At 42.2% G+C, this 18,856-nt stretch overlaps 1 protein-coding gene across 1 annotated transcript in view; it reads right to left on the bottom strand.

The window, feature by feature from the left end:
• The window catches only part of HMCN1 (hemicentin 1), a 165,482-nt gene that overhangs the window by 125,747 nt on the left and 20,879 nt on the right, over positions 1-18,856 (bottom strand). The window contains exons 2-4 of the mRNA XM_088170182.1: positions 8,417-8,487; positions 4,518-4,676; positions 3,877-3,999 (exon numbers count right to left, since the gene is read on the bottom strand). Of these exons, the coding sequence (XP_088026308.1) occupies positions 3,877-3,999; positions 4,518-4,676; positions 8,417-8,487 (353 nt within the window). The remainder of the gene's footprint in view (positions 1-3,876; positions 4,000-4,517; positions 4,677-8,416; positions 8,488-18,856) is intronic.

Genomic DNA, 18,856 nt, shown 5'->3' with positions numbered 1-18,856 from the left:
CATGTCATTCTCAGTTCTCCGCTATCAATGTTCTGTATATGGAAGATCCATTTCTACTTATTTTAAAAATCAGGAAGAAAGATATATTTTTAGGCAGTCTAAAGACAGGAGTTTTCCCTTCTTACAGAAATGTTAGAAATAAGAGAAATCAAGTGCTTCAACACTAAAAGAAATGGAAAAACACCACTCACCAGCTCAGTCCTTGTGAACCCCTAGCTTTATCCACACTGATCAGTCCAGTTCATCAGACAAAATGACTCATTTTTGCCACAAACAATCAAAACAACCTGGAGACATAACCTGAACTGCCAATAACTAATAAACCTCCAACTATTTTCCACAGGACCATATTCACACTGCTGATCATCACAATTCATCTCACCACCCCTTCTGACATCAGTACAAACCTTTGGGCATCACAACCATTTACAGGAATTTCCTTACAGAAGGATCATTTGGTGTGGTGTAATGTAACTTCAGTTCAAGTCAAAATTAGTAGTACCTTTTGGAAATTGGACACAGATATGAAAATAGAGAATCTGCTCCTAACAGGGAATTTAACCCATGCTTGATGAATATTCTTAATGTCATGAGAACAGAACCTGAGGGAAGGGCTGGAGCTGTGTCAGGGAGGGTGAGACCAGAGAAAGGTTCTTCCCCCCAGAGGGTGGAGGGCTCTGCCCAGGCTCCCCAGGGAATGGGCACAGCCCCAAGGCTGCCAGAGCTCCAGGAGTGTTTGGACAATGCTCCCAGGGATGCACAGGGTGGGAGTGTTGGGGTGTCTGTGCAGGGCCAGGGGTTGGACTCAATCCTTGCAGATTCCAAGGATCCCCTCCAGCTCAGTATATTCTGTGATTCATATAAATTTCAAGCAATTATTGCAAATTAAGCCCTGAGTCTACAAAAGCAACCAGAGAAATCTCACCCTAATGAAACACTTTTCAAAATCAGGACTTCAATGCTTTGATAAAGCACTTTGATAAAGGCTTACCAAGACACTGGGGACAACGTTTCAGAATATTACGATCCTATAATGGTTTGTATTGCAAGGGACATTAAAGCCCATCTTGTCTCACTCTCCTTCCAGGAGGGAAGGGACACCTTCCAAGTCCAGGTTGTTCAACCTGGAGCCCCAACACTGGCCTTGAACACTCCCTCCCAGGGATGAGGCCTTGATACTCTAACTAGATAAATATTCTCATTTATTTAATGCACAGAAATCACAGTGAGTTTATAAAAACAGGACATTCATCCCAGACTCTTAGATGAGCTACCTTCAGCAGGTAAGTGGAGATACATATGTATTTCATGCTTTGCTGGACTGAACCCAACACAACTTCGTCAATCACTAATAATTTTGCCCAGGTTAATTGTAGTATTTGAAATCAGAGCATGTTTTTCAGAAGTAAAAAGAAGGCACTAAGCTTTCATAGTCTTCTCAGTACACAAGCACTGGATGTTGTGTATCAAGAAATGTTTTGCTGTGTTTCCTTGTATCAAGCTTAGAATATTGCTTCATTCTGCACTCAATGCTCAAAGGGCAAGAACAAGAGGAATGGTTTGAAACTTTACATACTAAAAATAGCTTTGTTTGGGTTTTTGGGGGGTAGAATAATCAAAATGTTTTAACAAAACAAGTCGTTGGTTTGGCAGGGTACTCTGCAGGGACTTTGTAGCTATTTCCTAATCCCCAATCCAGCACTGGCTGTCTCTGGGCCCATAACGGTGAGTGTGCTTCAGCATTTATAAACTGCATTCTTTACACATCATCGACTCCTCAGAGAGAAAGGAGGGCAAGTGTGATTGCTTGATTGCTGCTGAATCCTGCCTGAGGGCTATCCCATAAACAGTTGATCAATGCTGATCCAGAACTGAAACCACAGAGAAGGTTTTACTGGGGATGGCAGCAATTTGGTCTACTCATTTTCACAGTCACTTGGCCCAGACACAGATTTATGTAAGGTCAATAATCACTAAAATTGCAGAGTCTTTTAGGTTTGGCTTTAACACAAATTGTTCAGCAGTTATTGTGGAACACCTCTGAAAGTGATTTAGGGTTTGCTTTTTTTCCACCTTAGGCAATCTCTTACACTCTTTCAGTATCTCTTTCCAGTGGCCATAGGCTGTATTTTTCCCTCTCTCAAAAAAAAATGCTGCAAAAACATCACCCACTGATTTCACCCTCTGCTCATGTGCAGAGGTGGCAAGGCTCTGGCACAGGGTGCCCAGAGAAGCTGTGGCTGCCCTGGGTCCCTGGAAGTGTCCAAGGCCAGGTTGGATGGAGCTTGGAGCAACCTGGGACAGTGGAAGGTGTCCCTGCCCACGGCAGGGGATGGAATGAGATGATCATCAAGATCTCTTGCAACCCAGAACATTTTACAACTTTACAATTCTATGATTATTTACTCAAAAGAAATGTTGAGATAAAGCTATAAGAGGGTGAAAATGGCTACTGAAACTCCCTGCTTAAAACATTACCCAAAATTCCAAGACAGTCTATCCTTTCAGGCAGAAGCCAGTGTTCCTAGAAATAGGGAAGTGCCAAGTTCAGAAAGCAGCAGCAGGCAGCCCAGAAAGCAGCTTGTGCCAGCTCCACTCCAGGACACGGTGCTGTGCAGCACCTAAAATGGCTTTATCTGCTCACTTCCACCTCTCAAAAGCAGAAGAAAACAAAACCACAACAATCAAACCAAACTTTTATCCTAAAACTCCAGTCCTGGCAAAGAGCATTCCCCACTGGCAGTATCAGAGGGTTGCAGAATTCGTTGTGTTGGAAGGGCCCTTAAAGACCATCTTGTTCCATGATGATCCCTTCTGTATAAAGGGATTTCATGGAGTGTCACAGAGAAGTTTTACCCTTTATACATAATAGCAAAATGCAGGCCAGGAACAGACCAAGCAGGTAATTTCTTTTCTTCCAAATTTTAACCTAACTTTTGGAGGATAAATCTTCTGGGAAGTTTCTCCTTTTGATCACCTTCACATCACTGCCAATAGCCTCTATCATTCCCAATGAGAACTTCAATTTTTCTAGGCAACAGCTGTACAAAAATGCAATTTATCTCCAACATTTATCATTGTCCAAATTTTAAGACAGAAAGAAGAAGGAACAAAGCAGAGTAAATTTTTATTAAAAAACCTCAGCTAGTTATTGCCTACACTGGGAATTCAAAGGGGAACATTTACAACATTTATAAACAATTCCAGCTCTCCAGATAAATACCATGTGATTTCACCTCCCTCCAAACTGTTTTCTCACGCACTTCTGAAGTTTCATTTCTGTCTGAGACTCACTAAAGTTCCCAAAGCAAACAGTCATTCATGGCTGTGGGTCAGGAACCACAGTTACCAGGAGGGCAGCAGAGGTGGCAAAAGTACTGTAGCAATAATCTCAATTGAAAAGTTACTTCCATGACTCTGTGAATAGTGGAAACCTGAAAGTCCACACTATCCTGTGTGGGGAACATTTTTGTCCAGGCTAAGTAGCAGTCCTTTGCTTGCTCACAAAATGCTCATTTAAAGCCAAATGTGTGTTCTTGTTTTGAGCAGAGAAGCCACTAGGCTACGCAGAGCCCAGAACCACTCCTTTTTTTAAAGGCTCTTCTGGAAAACTTCTGGCACAGGAAGAGGGAAGTTGGTGAGGTTCTGGTGAGATGTGCCACTTCACACTTCCCTAATGTCAACAGAAGTCACAGAATTGCATCCTGATATAGAAGATGGAGAAAGGAAGGAAGGGAAAGGTGGAACAGAGTCCACATACTAAGATCAGAACATTTAGAAGTTCCTCCTCTGCTCCCTAACCCACCATAAGGTCTCAAAGATTTACAGTATAACTCATCCCTCACTTTATTGATTGCAAAACTCGAGCAAAGTTACCTCATTAACTTGTTTTTTGTCCAAGTGAAAAACTTGACCAGAACTTGTTGAGGCAATTTCTTCATAGACCTTGTAACCAATATGATCCCTGTCATCACAGTCTCCTGTCAGCACAAATACCACCTGGATTAAAGAAAAATCAGTGAATCATTGGACACATGGTGCATAGGTGAGGAAAGCACTGCCAGGGCAGCATTAAGGCAAGACAACAGAAGAATATGTCAGTTTGCTACTCTGCGTGGACAGAGGCATTGCACTCAGTTATGATGGAAAAGCAATGCAGAAGAAAAGGAACAGACAAAAATCCCTTTAAAAACCAATCAGCCCTGTCATTGACATAATACTTCTTTTAGAACAACAAAAAAATCCAAGTAACTGATAAGCTACCAAAAACACATACACTGATAGAAGATTCAGTTGCCTTATCTATTTCACAAAAATAAAAAGAATATTCCACTAAGTTTTTCCTTAACCAGATCAATTAACTCTATTAAAAAAAATTAAATGCTTAAAATGCAGTATTACGGTCCCTTCTGTAAAAAGATTTCACCAAGTTTCACACAGGAGAATTCCACCCTTTGTCAATGAGAAACTGAGCATTAAACATATAACCCAGCTGGGAATGCAAATCCCCTCGGTACCTGTGACTGTTTCTGTTGGATGAGTTGAAGCACTTCATGGGTCAGTCTGTAATCCTTGGATCGGGCATCAGTAAATACATAGATGAAAGAGCCAGGCAGGGAAATTTCTAGAGCAATCTTTATTGCCCCAATGCTCATCTCTGGACAGTCTCCACCACCCTGTTCACAAGTAGAAAGAAAACAGAACTTTTTTTCTTTTAAGAAAAAAAAACCCCATACAAAATAAGTTACTTTCTTTTGAGACATTCAAGACAGATACTTCCTCAGCCTTTAATCATTTATTCACCTTTTCCATCCTAAGGATTTTATGGTTTCTGCAGAGTGCTGTAACACACTCACAAGCAGCAACTGCAATAATTCCAAAGGGAAAACAAAGTCAAAGGAAGAGCCTTGATGTTGGCTGGTGTCAAGGTCACTGTTACCCATTTCATGCTCAGCCCCAGCTTTTGTGACAGCCCCATTTCCCACACTCAGATGCTCCCTTCTGGCCGACAACTCCCCTGCTCTGGGGAGGCAGGTCAGGGGCACAGAGATGGGAAATGGTCCCAGGCAGGCAGTGCCGAGCTCCAGGAGCACCTCTGGACACCAGAGCAGCAAGAACCTGCCCTGGACTCCTCCCTGGGACAGGGAGCTCGGCAGAGGGCACAGGTGCTGTGCTCCCACAGCTCGGCACGGCAGCAGCTGCAGAGCTGGAGGTTTTTCAGACCATGTGTTGAACCAAAATGCTTCCAAGTATGACTTTATCTTTATAGGAAAGGATTCGTTTCTCTCCCTAAATTAAGAATTTGGGAAAAATACTGTTTAAATAAAATCTCACTAACTTAACATAAAAAAATAACTTGGCATATTGAAGACAGAACTTTCCAAAGAGCTGATACAAATTGTAAAACTTGCCCAGTCATTTACAATGGATCTCTGCATATTCAATATTAAATATAAAATTGATTTCTTTAATTTTTACAGTCAACATGCCTTCACACATATGTATATATAAATCTACACAAGCTGGGAAAGAAGTCCTTCATACTTAAGAATTTTGTTTGTCCTCAGTAAAATATTTGTGTTGGGAATAAGTTTAATCTATCAGGATCCTTAATCTCATTTCAAAGCAAGACTATCAAAAAATTTCTCATCTATGCTAAAGAATAAGCATGTGGTCACTGTTTTTCTGAAATTCATATAAGAGTCATTGCTCTTTTTCAAAGTCAGTTCTACTAAATGTAGCCTTAGTCTTACAGGAAAAGCAAGTGGTAGACGCCAGACAGCCTGAAATTCAAGAGAGAACTCTCCAAGAAGATTTCTGACACATGTCAGAACTTTATCTTGGCAATGCCTATACAGTCCAATGGGACACATCAGTATATCCAAATTCTTTCAGCAGAAGACTCTTCCGTGTAAAGTTTAATTTGTGGGTAAAGTTAAAATATTAGCTAATTTCTGCAGACATCCACTTGGAACAGGGAAATTTCTATTCCCACTTCAAGTCTATTTGATTATCATCTCATAATATTCTGTATGACAGCATCTGTTTTCTACATAGAACATGAAAAGCATTACTGAGCTAAATGGTTGTTCTGAGAACAAGCATGGACTTTTTTTATTCCTATAATGTAGAATAATACTCTTAAAAAGCAGCTGGTACAACAACAAAAACATCATCATCATGGAATGGTTTGGATTGGAAGACCTTAAAGCCCATCCAGTGCCACCCTGCCACGGGCAGGGACACCTTCCACTATCCCAGGTTGCTCCAAGCCCCATCCAGCCTGGCCTTGGACACTGCCAGGGATCCAGGGGCAGCCACAGCTTCTCTGGGCACCCTGTGCCAGGGCCTCCCCACCTTCACAGGCAGAGTTGCTTCCTAACATTTAACATTAGTATTGCCTTTACTTAAAAAAAGTAGAAAAATTTCTATTCAGTATTTCCTGCCTTTCTCTCCAAATTGAAATTAAATACAGCTACCTCATGAAGCTTTCTGAAAAAGCTGAGGTGAGTAAAGCTGAGGAAGCTTCATTTTCCCTTCAGTTTGAACAGGCCCACAGAAAGACACAAAAAATCTGCCTAACTAAAAAAAAATTAAAAAAAAAAAAAAAAAAAAAACCAACCAAACAAAACAAAAAGCAAAAATTATATCCATAAGAAGGATTCAAAGGTAATTACAGATGAAATACAAGTGATAACTTCTTAAGCTGATCCTGTATCAAAGGAAAATGTCCTTTATAACTCTGAATGTAAAAGAAAACAGGGCCCAGTTTCTGCAGTGAAATGTACACACCTAATTTTTACCTGATGTCAAATGTCAGCCAAAAGACCCTCTAACAATTCTGTGACAGATGAAAGCAAAACAAGAGCTGGGCTTACCCTGATGTTCAGGGAGGACGAGTTGAGCATATTTTGATATAATATGATTAATACTCAAGATGCTTTGAAATAATTTATCTTCACCTTCATTTTAGCTTTGTTCATTAATGAGAATATTTGGTCCATGCCCTTTCTTAAAATAAACCCAAGCTCAAAATTTCCTCTACCTCCACACCATTCACTCTTCCGTCTTTTATCAGTCATTTTGGAAATATACTGGTAACAAACCTGTAGAAAGTGTTCACATTTTCTCTACTGCAAGATGACTTATCAGTCCTGTTCTAACAATTTTTTGATTTATATTTTAGCCCTTCACCAACATAATGGATGAACACCAGTCAGTGACAGCCTTCATATAGCAGAACGAGCATATCTTGAAAGTAATTATGAAATATGTGACCAACCAGCATTAAAGAACAAAATCTAAAATTAATTAGACAGAAACTTTTAAACAACTTGATTAGAAATTAAGAGTTTGAAATTCCCAAAAGCTTCACCTAAATAATCCACCTTTTAGAAACAGCTGCAATTACTGTCCAGTATAACTACTGAGGAAACAAAACATGAAAACTGGATGGAGTTTTGAAGCTTAAATTTCCTCATGGAGGAGAAAACTGCAATAACTATTGTTTTTTTCTGGATTTCAAACCTTTTGCCAACTTTTAAAGTAATCCTCAAGCAATCTTTTCTTACAGGGATTACACCATGTGCCAGTTTCAGCTCTGCTGACTCCAGCAAGGTTCACCACAGGTCAGAAGCATTTTCCTTGGTTAAAGACAGGACAGTAGGAACATATGTTCTGTCAGTAAGGATAACTTCATTCCAACACTTCCCCCTTTCTTTCTATCACCCAAAGGAACGGCTGGAGCTCTGTCAGGGCAGGGTCAGGCTGGAGATCAGGGAAAGGCTCTTCCCCAGAGGGTGGAGGGCACTGCCCAGGCTCCCCAGGGAATGGGCACAGCCCCGAGGCTGAGATCTCCATTTGGACAATGCTCCCAGGGATGCACAGGGTGGGATTGTTGGGGTGTCTGTGCAGGGCCAGGGGTTGGACTGATGATCCTGTGGGTCCCTTCCCACTCAGGATATTCTGTGATTCTAAGAAGCCTTTGAATCAGTAAGTGCCAAGTAATGCATGGCAGGGAAGGCAATACCTATGGAAAATCTGAGGGGTCTCACAGTCCTCTTGTTTGAATAGTGTTCATGGAATATAATTTCCAGAACACACTAGAAGTCCATAAAAGTGTCTGTGGACAAGTGGCAGGACTAATGAAAATGCCAACTAAATGTTAGCATTACCTGACTATTCATTCTTGTGTTATTGAACCATGTCTCCACACAATGAGGTAAATTAAGACAAAGGAATGAATCACAGCCCTAAATTAGGATGAGCAGGAAGATGACAGTTTGTGCAGGCAAAATGACAAAGCTAAGTGATCTACATCCTGATGAATGCTTGCAGCAGGAATATCAGCACAAGAGGAAAGATTAGTGTGAGGAAACAGTCTTTGCTAGAACCACACAGGAAACAAGTTACTCACCTGAACATAAAGTTCCCTAAGTTCAAATTGAAATTTCTTGGGATCTGTGGTTATTGTCACTGGACCAATTTCTAGAATGAAATACAAACAAAATAGAGTTATCCAAAGACAAATGGTAGCAAAAAAATGAAACTAAAAGCATTGAACAGAAAAAAATAGTAGAGAATGATATCCCCAGTACTGAAACCTATGACTTCAAAACTTTAATTTTACAGTATTCCCAAACTCTGCCTTAAACATTTATAGGCACATAAAGCCTTTCACCTTTGATTTTGATCAAACATTTAATTGTTCTTAGTAATAAAAAGGGAACAAAAATTCCCAGAACAAATGTTGCTGGACCAAGAAATAATGTATTTTTCCAGAAAGAGGCTCTTCAGACTGGAGAAAACGAGGCTTCGGTAAAACCTTATAGCAGCCTTCCAGTGCCTAAAGGGGCCCAAAGAGATTTGGAGAGGGACTTAGGAAAAAGGCCTGGAGGGACAGGATGAGGGGAAGTGGCTTCAAACTTGAAAATACTAGATATTGGGGAACAGGTCTTCCCTGTGAGGGTGGGGAGGCCCTGGTACAGAGTGCTCAGAGAAGCTGTGGCTGCCCCTGGAACCCGGGAAGTGTCCAAGTCTGGGGCATGGAGTAACCTGGGATAGTGGAAGGTGTCCCTGCTCATGGCAGAGGGTGAAACAAGAGGAATTTAAGGTCCCTTCCAACCCAAACCATTCCACAATTTTGTGATTCTAGGTAAATGTGAAGAGGCCTCTCTGGACAGAACACACATACTTGGCTTTGCAATTTTACTCCTGTAATAAAAAATAGAAAGAAAAAAATGACACGTGCCACATTTCTTCCCTGAAAAAAAAAGTACCTCTGGAAAAATGCCAGTGTGAGCCCTATCCCCAATCCCAGCACATCTAGCAGGAGCTGCCAGAAAGAAACAAAGCAGGAACAACTTTATTCATGGTATTTGCCATGTCTTTGTCTGCTGTGGAAGGGCAGGACGTCCCAGAGAAGTTGCCTGGGGTGCATAACAGCAGCACATATGTGAGCATTTCCCAATCCCACAGAGCTTTCCCTCTGCCCCTCACACAGCTGCCTTCCTGATTGGGATCAAATGTGATTCCAGCCAGCTGGTTCCTATGCCATGATTTCCTGCCTGTTCACCTCAATCTGCCTTGGCACCAGTGCCCTTCATTCTTTGCCTGGCCCGGGCAGGCATTGCTGCCCTGGCCATGGGCACTCGCCCAGCTCAGCAAGCGCAGTCAGGGTGCCATGCCAAAAATCAATAAATAAACACACACACACACACACACACACACACACAAATGAAGAGATTTCTGACAGCTGAGTGCTCCAAAGCACTCAAAGAGATCAGTTGAGTTCTGACAGACCAAATGGGGCACAATTCTGCTGTCAGGGTAAAAGCCAAGCATGAAACTGCAACGGTGCCAATTTAATACAGTTGCAGCTTACAGGGAAGTGCTGCCTCAGCAGACCTCACAACACTTTCCAAGCTCTATAAAAGTTAATATTCACTTATCTGCCATATAATACAGATATTTTTCTCTTTTAAAAAAACCCAAGGTTTTATTTCACTGGAGTTACAACTGCCATCGCTAAGGTCTAGTCTAACCACACCAAGCTCTATTCATGAGTGTCTTTTGGTTTAATTTCTTTGAAAGTCACCCACAAGATCACACAAAACCTTTCCTAGACCATTAAAGTGTCCTTGGGGGTTTTTTGTATGGGTGTGAGTCATTTATCTGTGAATGTCATGTACTAAAATGCTGCACTATCATTAAAAGAGCCATTATAAGGACTCACTGTTCCTTCACATACCTGTGTTCCCACTCCTCCTGGCACTATTCTCCTTTGGGTATCCTTTAAATCAAACACCTGCAATAAAGCTACCTCCAAATTGTTTTGTTTCCAAACTCCCCCTTGCCAAGCACTGTTCTAAAGCACGTCACTGACTGCAGTTTATCCATACAGCAACCCCCTTAGCTCCATCATTCCCATCCATTGAGGGATTCAGTGTTTCAGGCTAGCGCAGTAAATCCTTTGGAGAGGATTTCTTACCCTATTAAAAAAAAAAAAAAAGAAAAGCAACACTCCTTCAGCTAAGCTAAAACAGCCCATCAGGTCAGATGGGCTGAGAGCTTGTCCTTCTTCCCCCACAGGCAGCACGGGCTGGCTCCAGCAGTGCCGATGCCAAGCGGAGCCTGGCCAGCTTCCAGCAGGACCAGGGCTCCAGCCGCCCTCTGCTGAGAGCTCAACAAGGAGCTCATCTGGGAAACGGCACCCGGGCCACAAGAGCAGGGTCAGCATCAAGTGCTGTGGGCAGCACAGAGCAGAGAGCCCCGCAGGAGCCGTGCAGGGCACATGTCCTCAGCTGATTCCACAAAAAGGCCGTGCCTGAACAGTGATGGTGCTCCTCCTCACCACCTGAACACTCGCCAGTCCCAGAAAAGCCAGAAGCTGTCCTTCACACACTGTTGTGCCATCAGCCTTTCACAAAAGCTTTAATAGCCTTCACCAGCTTCAGCTTCTTTCATCCTCATTCTGTGACCTCCAAGTAAGGCTGCTTCACCAGCACAGGTAAACATAGGCCTTCAAAGTGTCCAGAATATAAAAAAGTGAGAGGACATTTTGAGAAATTATTTCAATTTACCTAACAAGCATAGTTTAAACAGAATATTCACTCAGAAACTACACCCTGTAAGCAAAAGAAAATAGTAAGCTTTTTAACTTCATTAGCTCTTTAGGTGGAGCTTGACACATGGAATACACTAACAGAATACAGAATACAGAATCACAGAATGGTTTGGGCTGGAAGGGACCTTAAAGCCCCTCCAGTCCCACCCTCTGCCACGGGCAGGGACACTTCCCACTATCCCAGGTTGCTCCAAGCTCCATCCAACCTGGCCTTGGACGCTTCCAGTGATGGAGAAGTGTGGTTTTACATTCTCATGCTGCGATCTGAATCCATTTTTGGGGACCAATATGGAAATATTTGGAACTGGTTTGTTGTGGGGGTCTCTCCATTGCTCACTAATCCAAAACTCTCTCCACTACTCACTTTCATGGTCACTCAGAAGGAGCTGTGCAAAGATGAAAAAGCTGTCACAGCCCCAGAATGGCAGTGAGTCTTTTTGAAGCACCAACTCAGCTCTCTGGCCTCACAAGTACAGCATAAATGTCAGCTCTTCCAGACCAACTCGGGAATCCAACAGTCAATATTGCATACACACAAACTGATAACAGCCAAAAGGAAACGTTTTAAAGGAATGGCTGCACATCCCAGAGCAAAGCCTGGACTTCCAAAACTGAAATCACAAAGGTCAACGTAGCCACTGTGGCATCTGAGCTTGCACCTAAGCAATTCAACAACTACGACAACATAGGACTGAGTAACACAGAGATCAAGGATTTTGATGCTTCCTTTCTGGGGCAAGTCTTGTAAAAACCATCTCATTGGTAAATAAGGAGAAAAGCCCGCAGCAACCTGAGAAACTGGCTATTCCAAAAGGCCCTGCTGTTTTTCCATGGCTTTCTGCCACACTTCAAATGGCCACATGTTTATGTACAAGCTGAGCAGCAAGCACGTTGGGAAAACCACAGATTTCCCCATGACACACAATCACACATAATTACCACTGACGGTGATTGCAAATTTGGCACTCCCCTAGTCCCGACCATGGAACACATCTGCACCAAATGTCTGCTTTGGACAGCTGAGTGCTTTAGGAGATCTAGCAAAGGAATATGGAAGTCTTTTGCCTACCTCTCATCAACTCAGAACACTGGATTTGTTTGTTCTAGAGGGAATAAAAATACTCTAAGTGATACATGGCAGCTGAAGGAATTCTGGCAGAGATGCTAAACCTTGTGGAGTGCTCTCACCCACAGAATTCTTTCTTCTAATTCACAGCGAGGATGTTTTCCTGATGCAAAGCCATATCCAGAATTAAAACTAACTAACTAAAGCAAAGATATCCCCCAAAAAGCCTCCACATCTTTGAATACTTCCAAAGAAATATAAATTCCAAAACTATGACACTACAAATGAAAAAGAAGAAATAGAAAAAACCAAAAACCCCAAAACCTACCACAGAATAGCAACAAATCCCTGATATTCCAATAACTACATTTTTATTATATATTATAATACCACAATAATTACACTGTTACATTATATAAATACATTAATTATATGCTAGTAAAAACTAATATTATAGTTACTAGTATATTTAGTTATCTCTTCATAACACAGGATACACAGAAAAAGCCTGGGTGACAATTATCTTCCACATTCTTTTTTGTTTATGTAGTGGACTGACAAGTCTAGCACTGTGCTGTGGCAATTCTGACAGTTTTTGAGATCAGAGGACTAATATAGGTTTCACATACCCATATATACAAATCCTCACCTGCCCATTTATATATGTGTGTATATATATGTGTGTGAGTAGACATATATCAAACAATTTTCACCACAAATGAAGAGATGCTGAAGGATTAGGAGTAATCAGATGGGACAGCTGAAATACCTGAACCAAGATCCCTGCCAAAAGAAGCTGTGTATAATTATTCCCTAAGAGCCATTTACTAAGGGTGCTGAGCACCGAGGTTTATCTGATTTAATGCTCTTCTCAGAGAAAGAAGAGAACTGTATCCAATCCATTGCAAAGCTCTGCTTATAATGCCTCTGAAGACCTTTAGGAGCAGCCACTGCCAAGAATTCAGAGAGTAAGAACAATGATAGAGCTGCTCCCAGCCAGGCTCCAGCCAGCTGTCCATCCTGAGGGCACAGAAGCAGAAACCTGCAATTTTCCAACAGCAAATTGGGTCCTGCAGGCTCTTCCCTCTACAGATCCCTCACAAGCTGCCACTGGAAGTGCTTCACAGGGCTCTCCTTCCCCTTAAAGGGAGAGTCATCACACAGGTGAGACTATATAAAAGAAAACCACTTCTAACTGCCATCTCAAATGATACTGAATAGTTTTGTTCCTCACACAGCCAACAAATACATGCACACAGGATCAGAAGCTGGTTTACAGCATTATGTTTTAATGCACCAAAAAATGCTGCTCTATTTTAACTGATTGCAAACTTCTGTTGTAGACTACCAAACCAAGAAGCTGACTCCACCACATAGTAAAGAAAGACCAAACTTAAAGCCTTTGTGCTCTGAAGTGAAGGACACCCTCAGCTCCCATTCAGATGATGGGAGAAACCTCGATGAATTTTTCCAGGAGCACAAAGCAGCAATGGAGCTGCTGCCTACAGTCATGAGTCCCCCATGGCTAACACACACCCCACTGGAAGGACCATCCCAATGGATTCAGGGAGCATTGAGTAAGCCAAGATGCTTTTAGTACTAGAACATGTAATAAGCTATTTAAAGTTTCCTCCTAAATGATATGCCCTCATGACTCAGCTGCTTTCAGATTCTAACCTGGCTATAATTAATTTTTTGAAGAGCCCAGAAACTGCACTGAGCAACTTTTACCAGATTCTTAACCAGAGAGAAATGTGCCAAGCCAGCCCAGCAAGCTCATGTTTCTTAACACACTCACTTTGTTATTTTTTAAACAGTTTTTTAGCCTCATGACTTATGACTACTAAGCATAACAGCAGACAGGAAGGAGTCAGACTGCTCACAGTTTTTCACTCAGTTTGTCATTAGTTGTCTGTTCACAGACAAACCATCTAGATTATCCTGGTAATATCAGAGCCTTGCTAAGCAGCCCAACTCAGCATCAGTGGAGCTGATGAAGCTCCAGCCTCACAGATAGCAAGGGCCACCACCCTCATGCACCAAACTCTTCACCTTAGGACAGTGGCCAGAGGCTGGCTGAAACTGAGTGACCAAAGATCTAACACAAGCTTTACTAGCAATGTGCCTTAGCAAGTACCACATTTGTGTTGTTATTTCCCATTGTTTTAATAGTTATGAGCTCATGGTTTTTTGTTTTTTTTTTAAGGAAAAGAACAATGACAAAAAAAAGCATTATACATACTTCATTTCTTGGAAAAGAAAAGCTCACTTGGAGACCCACAGTGGATAAAATCTAATTCTCATCTTTTGTCTACTGCAACAAGCACTAAGTTTAGCTTATGAGCCTCAAGTGCAGTTGTCTAAATGTTATTAACCGCATGCAGTAAGAAACAATAAAAATCAGGGACAGATTTGCCCAGCACACTGTTAACTCCACCTTCTGAGAACTACAGTCACAAACCACAGTATGTGCAGAGTAACCTCCTCTACCCAGAGATGGTTAAAATAAATCCAGATTTGTAGCAAATCTTAATGCTCTCTTAAATGAGTGATGCACAAAACAGCCTTAGAGCTTCTCAAGCCCTTTGCATGAGTGGTTTATCACATTAACCAGGGAATCCTAATTTAAAAAACTACTCCCTTAGCCTGGAAATGAGAAAAAGATAGTTTGAATTAAATAGAAACACAGGTTGATTATTGTTCTGAGGAAATAATCCAACTGAACGTCTCTAGCTCCACTGCAAGGCCAGAAGTTTTTGTCTATTGCTGGTGCACAACTATGGGCAAAGAGATCAGAAAACTTGAGTCCATGTGGTTCAGATTTAAAGTAATGATCTTAGTGGCTATTAAATGTCCCAAAAAGAATTACACACAGCAAGGTTGGTTTTTTTCCTTTCTGAGGACAAGCAAAGATACTGAACGCTGAAATGTGGAGCAGCCCCACCTTCCTCCTCCCTCCCTGTCTTTTGCACAGTGCCGGGGGTCTGTTCCCCGCGGGGCCACAGCGCCGTGCCTGAGCTGGCTCTGCAGCCTGTGGCCAGCCCTCCGTGGATGAGTGCCCAGCTCCCAGCACGGCTGGCAACCCGGCTGACAGGCCCTGAGAGAGGCCAAGGGCTGAGCGAGCCGCGCACATCATGGGAGGCTCTTACAACTAGGTGGTCCCTGACATCCGAGCCTTGAGCTTGAGCTCCATCCCAGCACCGAGTACATGCAGGACTGCAGCCTGTGCTCTCCTGCATCTCCTGCATGCCCGGAGATCTGCGCTTTGCGCTTCCCCTGCTGCGGGCGTCCATGGGGCTACTTTGCTTTCCCAACAACAAAAGGCACGAGCAGACACAAAGGGAAAAAGCTTTGAGTGATTTGCTTTTCTCAGCCTACAGTAAAGGACAACCAGCTGATAAGGAGTGCAGACACAGCTTCCTTACTGTCCAGCTTGGGGGCAGCACCGGATCCCGGGGCTGGCCCGTGCTCCCGACTCCCACTGAACATCTGAGAAGGTCATCAGCTCACTTTCTGTTTGTGTTTATTTCCCCTTGTTAACAACAGGCTGAACAGAGTAAAACTCAGTTCATAATGCTCTTTAAATTCTTTCTCCAGACTGAACTCCAGTTCAGTCCAGGTCTATTTCTGTCTCATCTCTGGGTCTGTGTATTTTGGCACTGCTCCTTCTGCACTTGTAACAGCACTAGATAAAGAACATGCACCGAGGAATCGGGCAGAATGAATGCAACTACCCATTTCACAGTGCTGCTTTGTCATTAATTACCTTACCATGCTGAAGTCAAATCAAGAAAGATTTAAAACATAATTTTAATTCAAAATTTATACTTAATACTGCATTACAAAATGAATTTATTTACCGTGACATCTAGCATGATTGATTTTGAGCCGCTGTCGGCCAGGACTATCCGAGCTCCACCATGGAGACCCTCCTGGCACTGCAGGGTACCACAGCCTCATCCATAAAGCTCCTCCTTCATGGAACTCAGGCCCCCACCATGTCCCCAAATGTACCTCACAACAAGAGGGGTCCAGCGGCTGACTGGCAAAAAAAAGTCACAGCTTCTTTTATTTGCAGGATAGTTTAATTCAATTAGAATGGCTAATCAAAAGCTTCTTCTGTTTGGAAGATTATATTACTTCCTTCAAAGAGATTGGGAAGATCCTTGGAGAGAGCTACCTTACTGAAGCCAAGTCAGCTTTTTGATCTTGAGACATCAGCAAACTGAAAAGCAACTGGCTCTTTCCTGCTGAAAGTGCAGCTGCATTGCTTTCCCAAAGGATATGGAGCTACTAATGCACTCAGAACCCACAGCTACACAAAAGCAGACCCTGTAAGTTAATAAAGTCACTGTCAGCAACTTGAGCATCCTGGAGCAGGATAATCCAGTCCTGCTCAGTCTGGGATGAGGGGAAACATTCTACATCCCCATTATGTAGCACACACCTAAGTCCAAGGCAGGAACCATGCTTAACTGGGGTAATTATCCCCCAGTTATTAATAAAGCAGTATTTTCTTCAAGAGGCCATTCTCCTAACAAGCTTTATGGAGACCATGGCACTAATCCATCAGTGCTTAAAACTGCCAAGAGACCATGGGAACACAAGGACTTCGCTGAGTATGTTCCCATACTTACCCTATCCTGCTCTTTAACAGGCTTATGGTTGAGGGTTTGCTTTCACATGGCAAAAGAAAAGTTTATTTTAAATCATCATAGAATTATAGGCTTAAGTAGGAAGGGACCTTAAAGTTCATCTAGCTCCATCCCTTGGGCAGGGACATTTCCACTATCCCAGGTTGCTCCAAGCCCTGTCCAACCCAGCTTTGGACATTTCCAGGGATGCAGGGACAGCCACGGCTTCTTTAAGCACCCTGTGCCAGGGCTTCCCCACTCTCACAGGGAACAATTCCCACCTAACATTTAATCAGTGCTGCCCTCTGGCAGCGGGAAGCCATTCCTCCTTGTCCTGTCCCTCTACTCCTTGTAAAAAGTCTCTCTCAGTCTTTCCTGTAGGCTCCCCTCAGGTACTGCAAGGCCACAATTAGGTCACCACAAAGCTTCTCATCTCCAGGATGATCAATCCCAATGCTTTCAGCCTTCCCCATAGGAGAGGTGCTCCATTCCACTGATCCCCTGGGTGGCTCTCCATCTGACCATCCATGCACTATGGTGTATCAGGTTTAAATGAGTCTCTGGAGGTTTCTTTGGCCTGGGACAAAACACTGCTGTTGGATACGAAGCTCAAACACAAAAACGTAAAGACTGAGCTAGAATTCCTTCAGATGCCAGACATAATCCTTGAAACATTAATTAAATTTTGCTCAGCAAAGTATCAGCCAACCACATAATTACTCAATTAGCCCTAAAAAAAGGGAAAAGATACACACTAAACACAGACCTACCTACACTTGCATAATTCAAACACTGCTAAATAGAGACTCCTCAGTTTTTATACCAAGCTACTTGTCTCTCAATAGAACACAAGGAAGAAAGAAAAAATTTCATTTTGAAAATTCTAGGAGAATAATACCAAGGTTCTGGATGACCTATTTGTGCCTTCTCACATATACATACATGTGTATGAACATCATCGTTTTGATACTCTAAAAGGCCTTAGGATATATTCAGCTGCCATTCTTTGAGAATGCAGATTTTCCAACATAGCAAAACTCAAATAATCTGAGGCCAGCAGCTGGGAGAAGGAAGTGTCACATTCAGTACAAAAATCAGATATTCTGCATGATGTTTCTCTCTACCTAAAACATTGTTTTTCCTTTTTACTACTAAAAATGCATCTGCCTTCTTTCCAAGTAACTGATGGAGTTTTTATTGACTTCATTTACAACAGACCCCAGCTCCCGTCCAAGCATTCCACGATAAAGTGAATTGCTAAAGGATTACCAGTGTAAAACCATTAGAAACCCCAACCCTGTCCTTTCAGGCATTACAACTGTAAATTCAAATCTCTGCATCATTCCAGCTAAGTCTCCACTTCACAGAACTAATCCATGTGCAGCTGACAGAACATGGAATGTTACAGCAGATAACACTGTCCGTGTACACCAATTATTCACTCTGACAATATCCAATTGAGATTATTATCCCTAGTGCTCTAACAAGGGTCCAGTGATGCCTCAATTACCACTGTAAATAAAGAGGCATCGACTAGCTGAAGTTAAAACACTCATTTAAGGATGTTCAAAGAAGGACTGTTACTGGTGTTCCAGGTTAACGTGAACTTTTTGGTCTTTTTAAAAATCTATTGCTAACATATGCAGTGAAGACTCTAATTCATTTTCTATTTCTACCTATCAGACATATTTCTTACCCCTGGTAGGGCTCTGTTTGAGAAGTTGGATCAGATGATTTTTTTCAAGGTCCCTTCTAACCTGGGCTGTTGCAAGACTCTAATGTACAAGAAGGCAGTGGGAAAAAGAAGCAGAAAATAAGACTGCAAAATAGCTTATCTGACAGAGCCAATCCAGGAAAAAGAGGATACTGAAACATTTTAGTTCTATTTTTATAAATATGTGGTTTGGATTGAAATGTCGATTTAAAAAGAAAGATATAGCAAGTTTTTCATGGCCAGACGAGCTTCACAAAAGCTACATTAGAGCACTGTTTTCTTTGGTAACTGGTAAGTCAGCTGGAAGCAGCTCTCTC

The sequence above is a fragment of the Sturnus vulgaris genome, chromosome 9 (assembly GCF_052056855.1).
Source record: "Sturnus vulgaris isolate bStuVul1 chromosome 9, bStuVul1.hap1, whole genome shotgun sequence".
In the NCBI taxonomy this organism is placed as follows: Eukaryota; Metazoa; Chordata; class Aves; order Passeriformes; family Sturnidae; genus Sturnus; species Sturnus vulgaris.
Note: the sequence above shows the minus strand (reverse complement) of the source record. Positions and strands in the feature narration are given on the sequence as shown.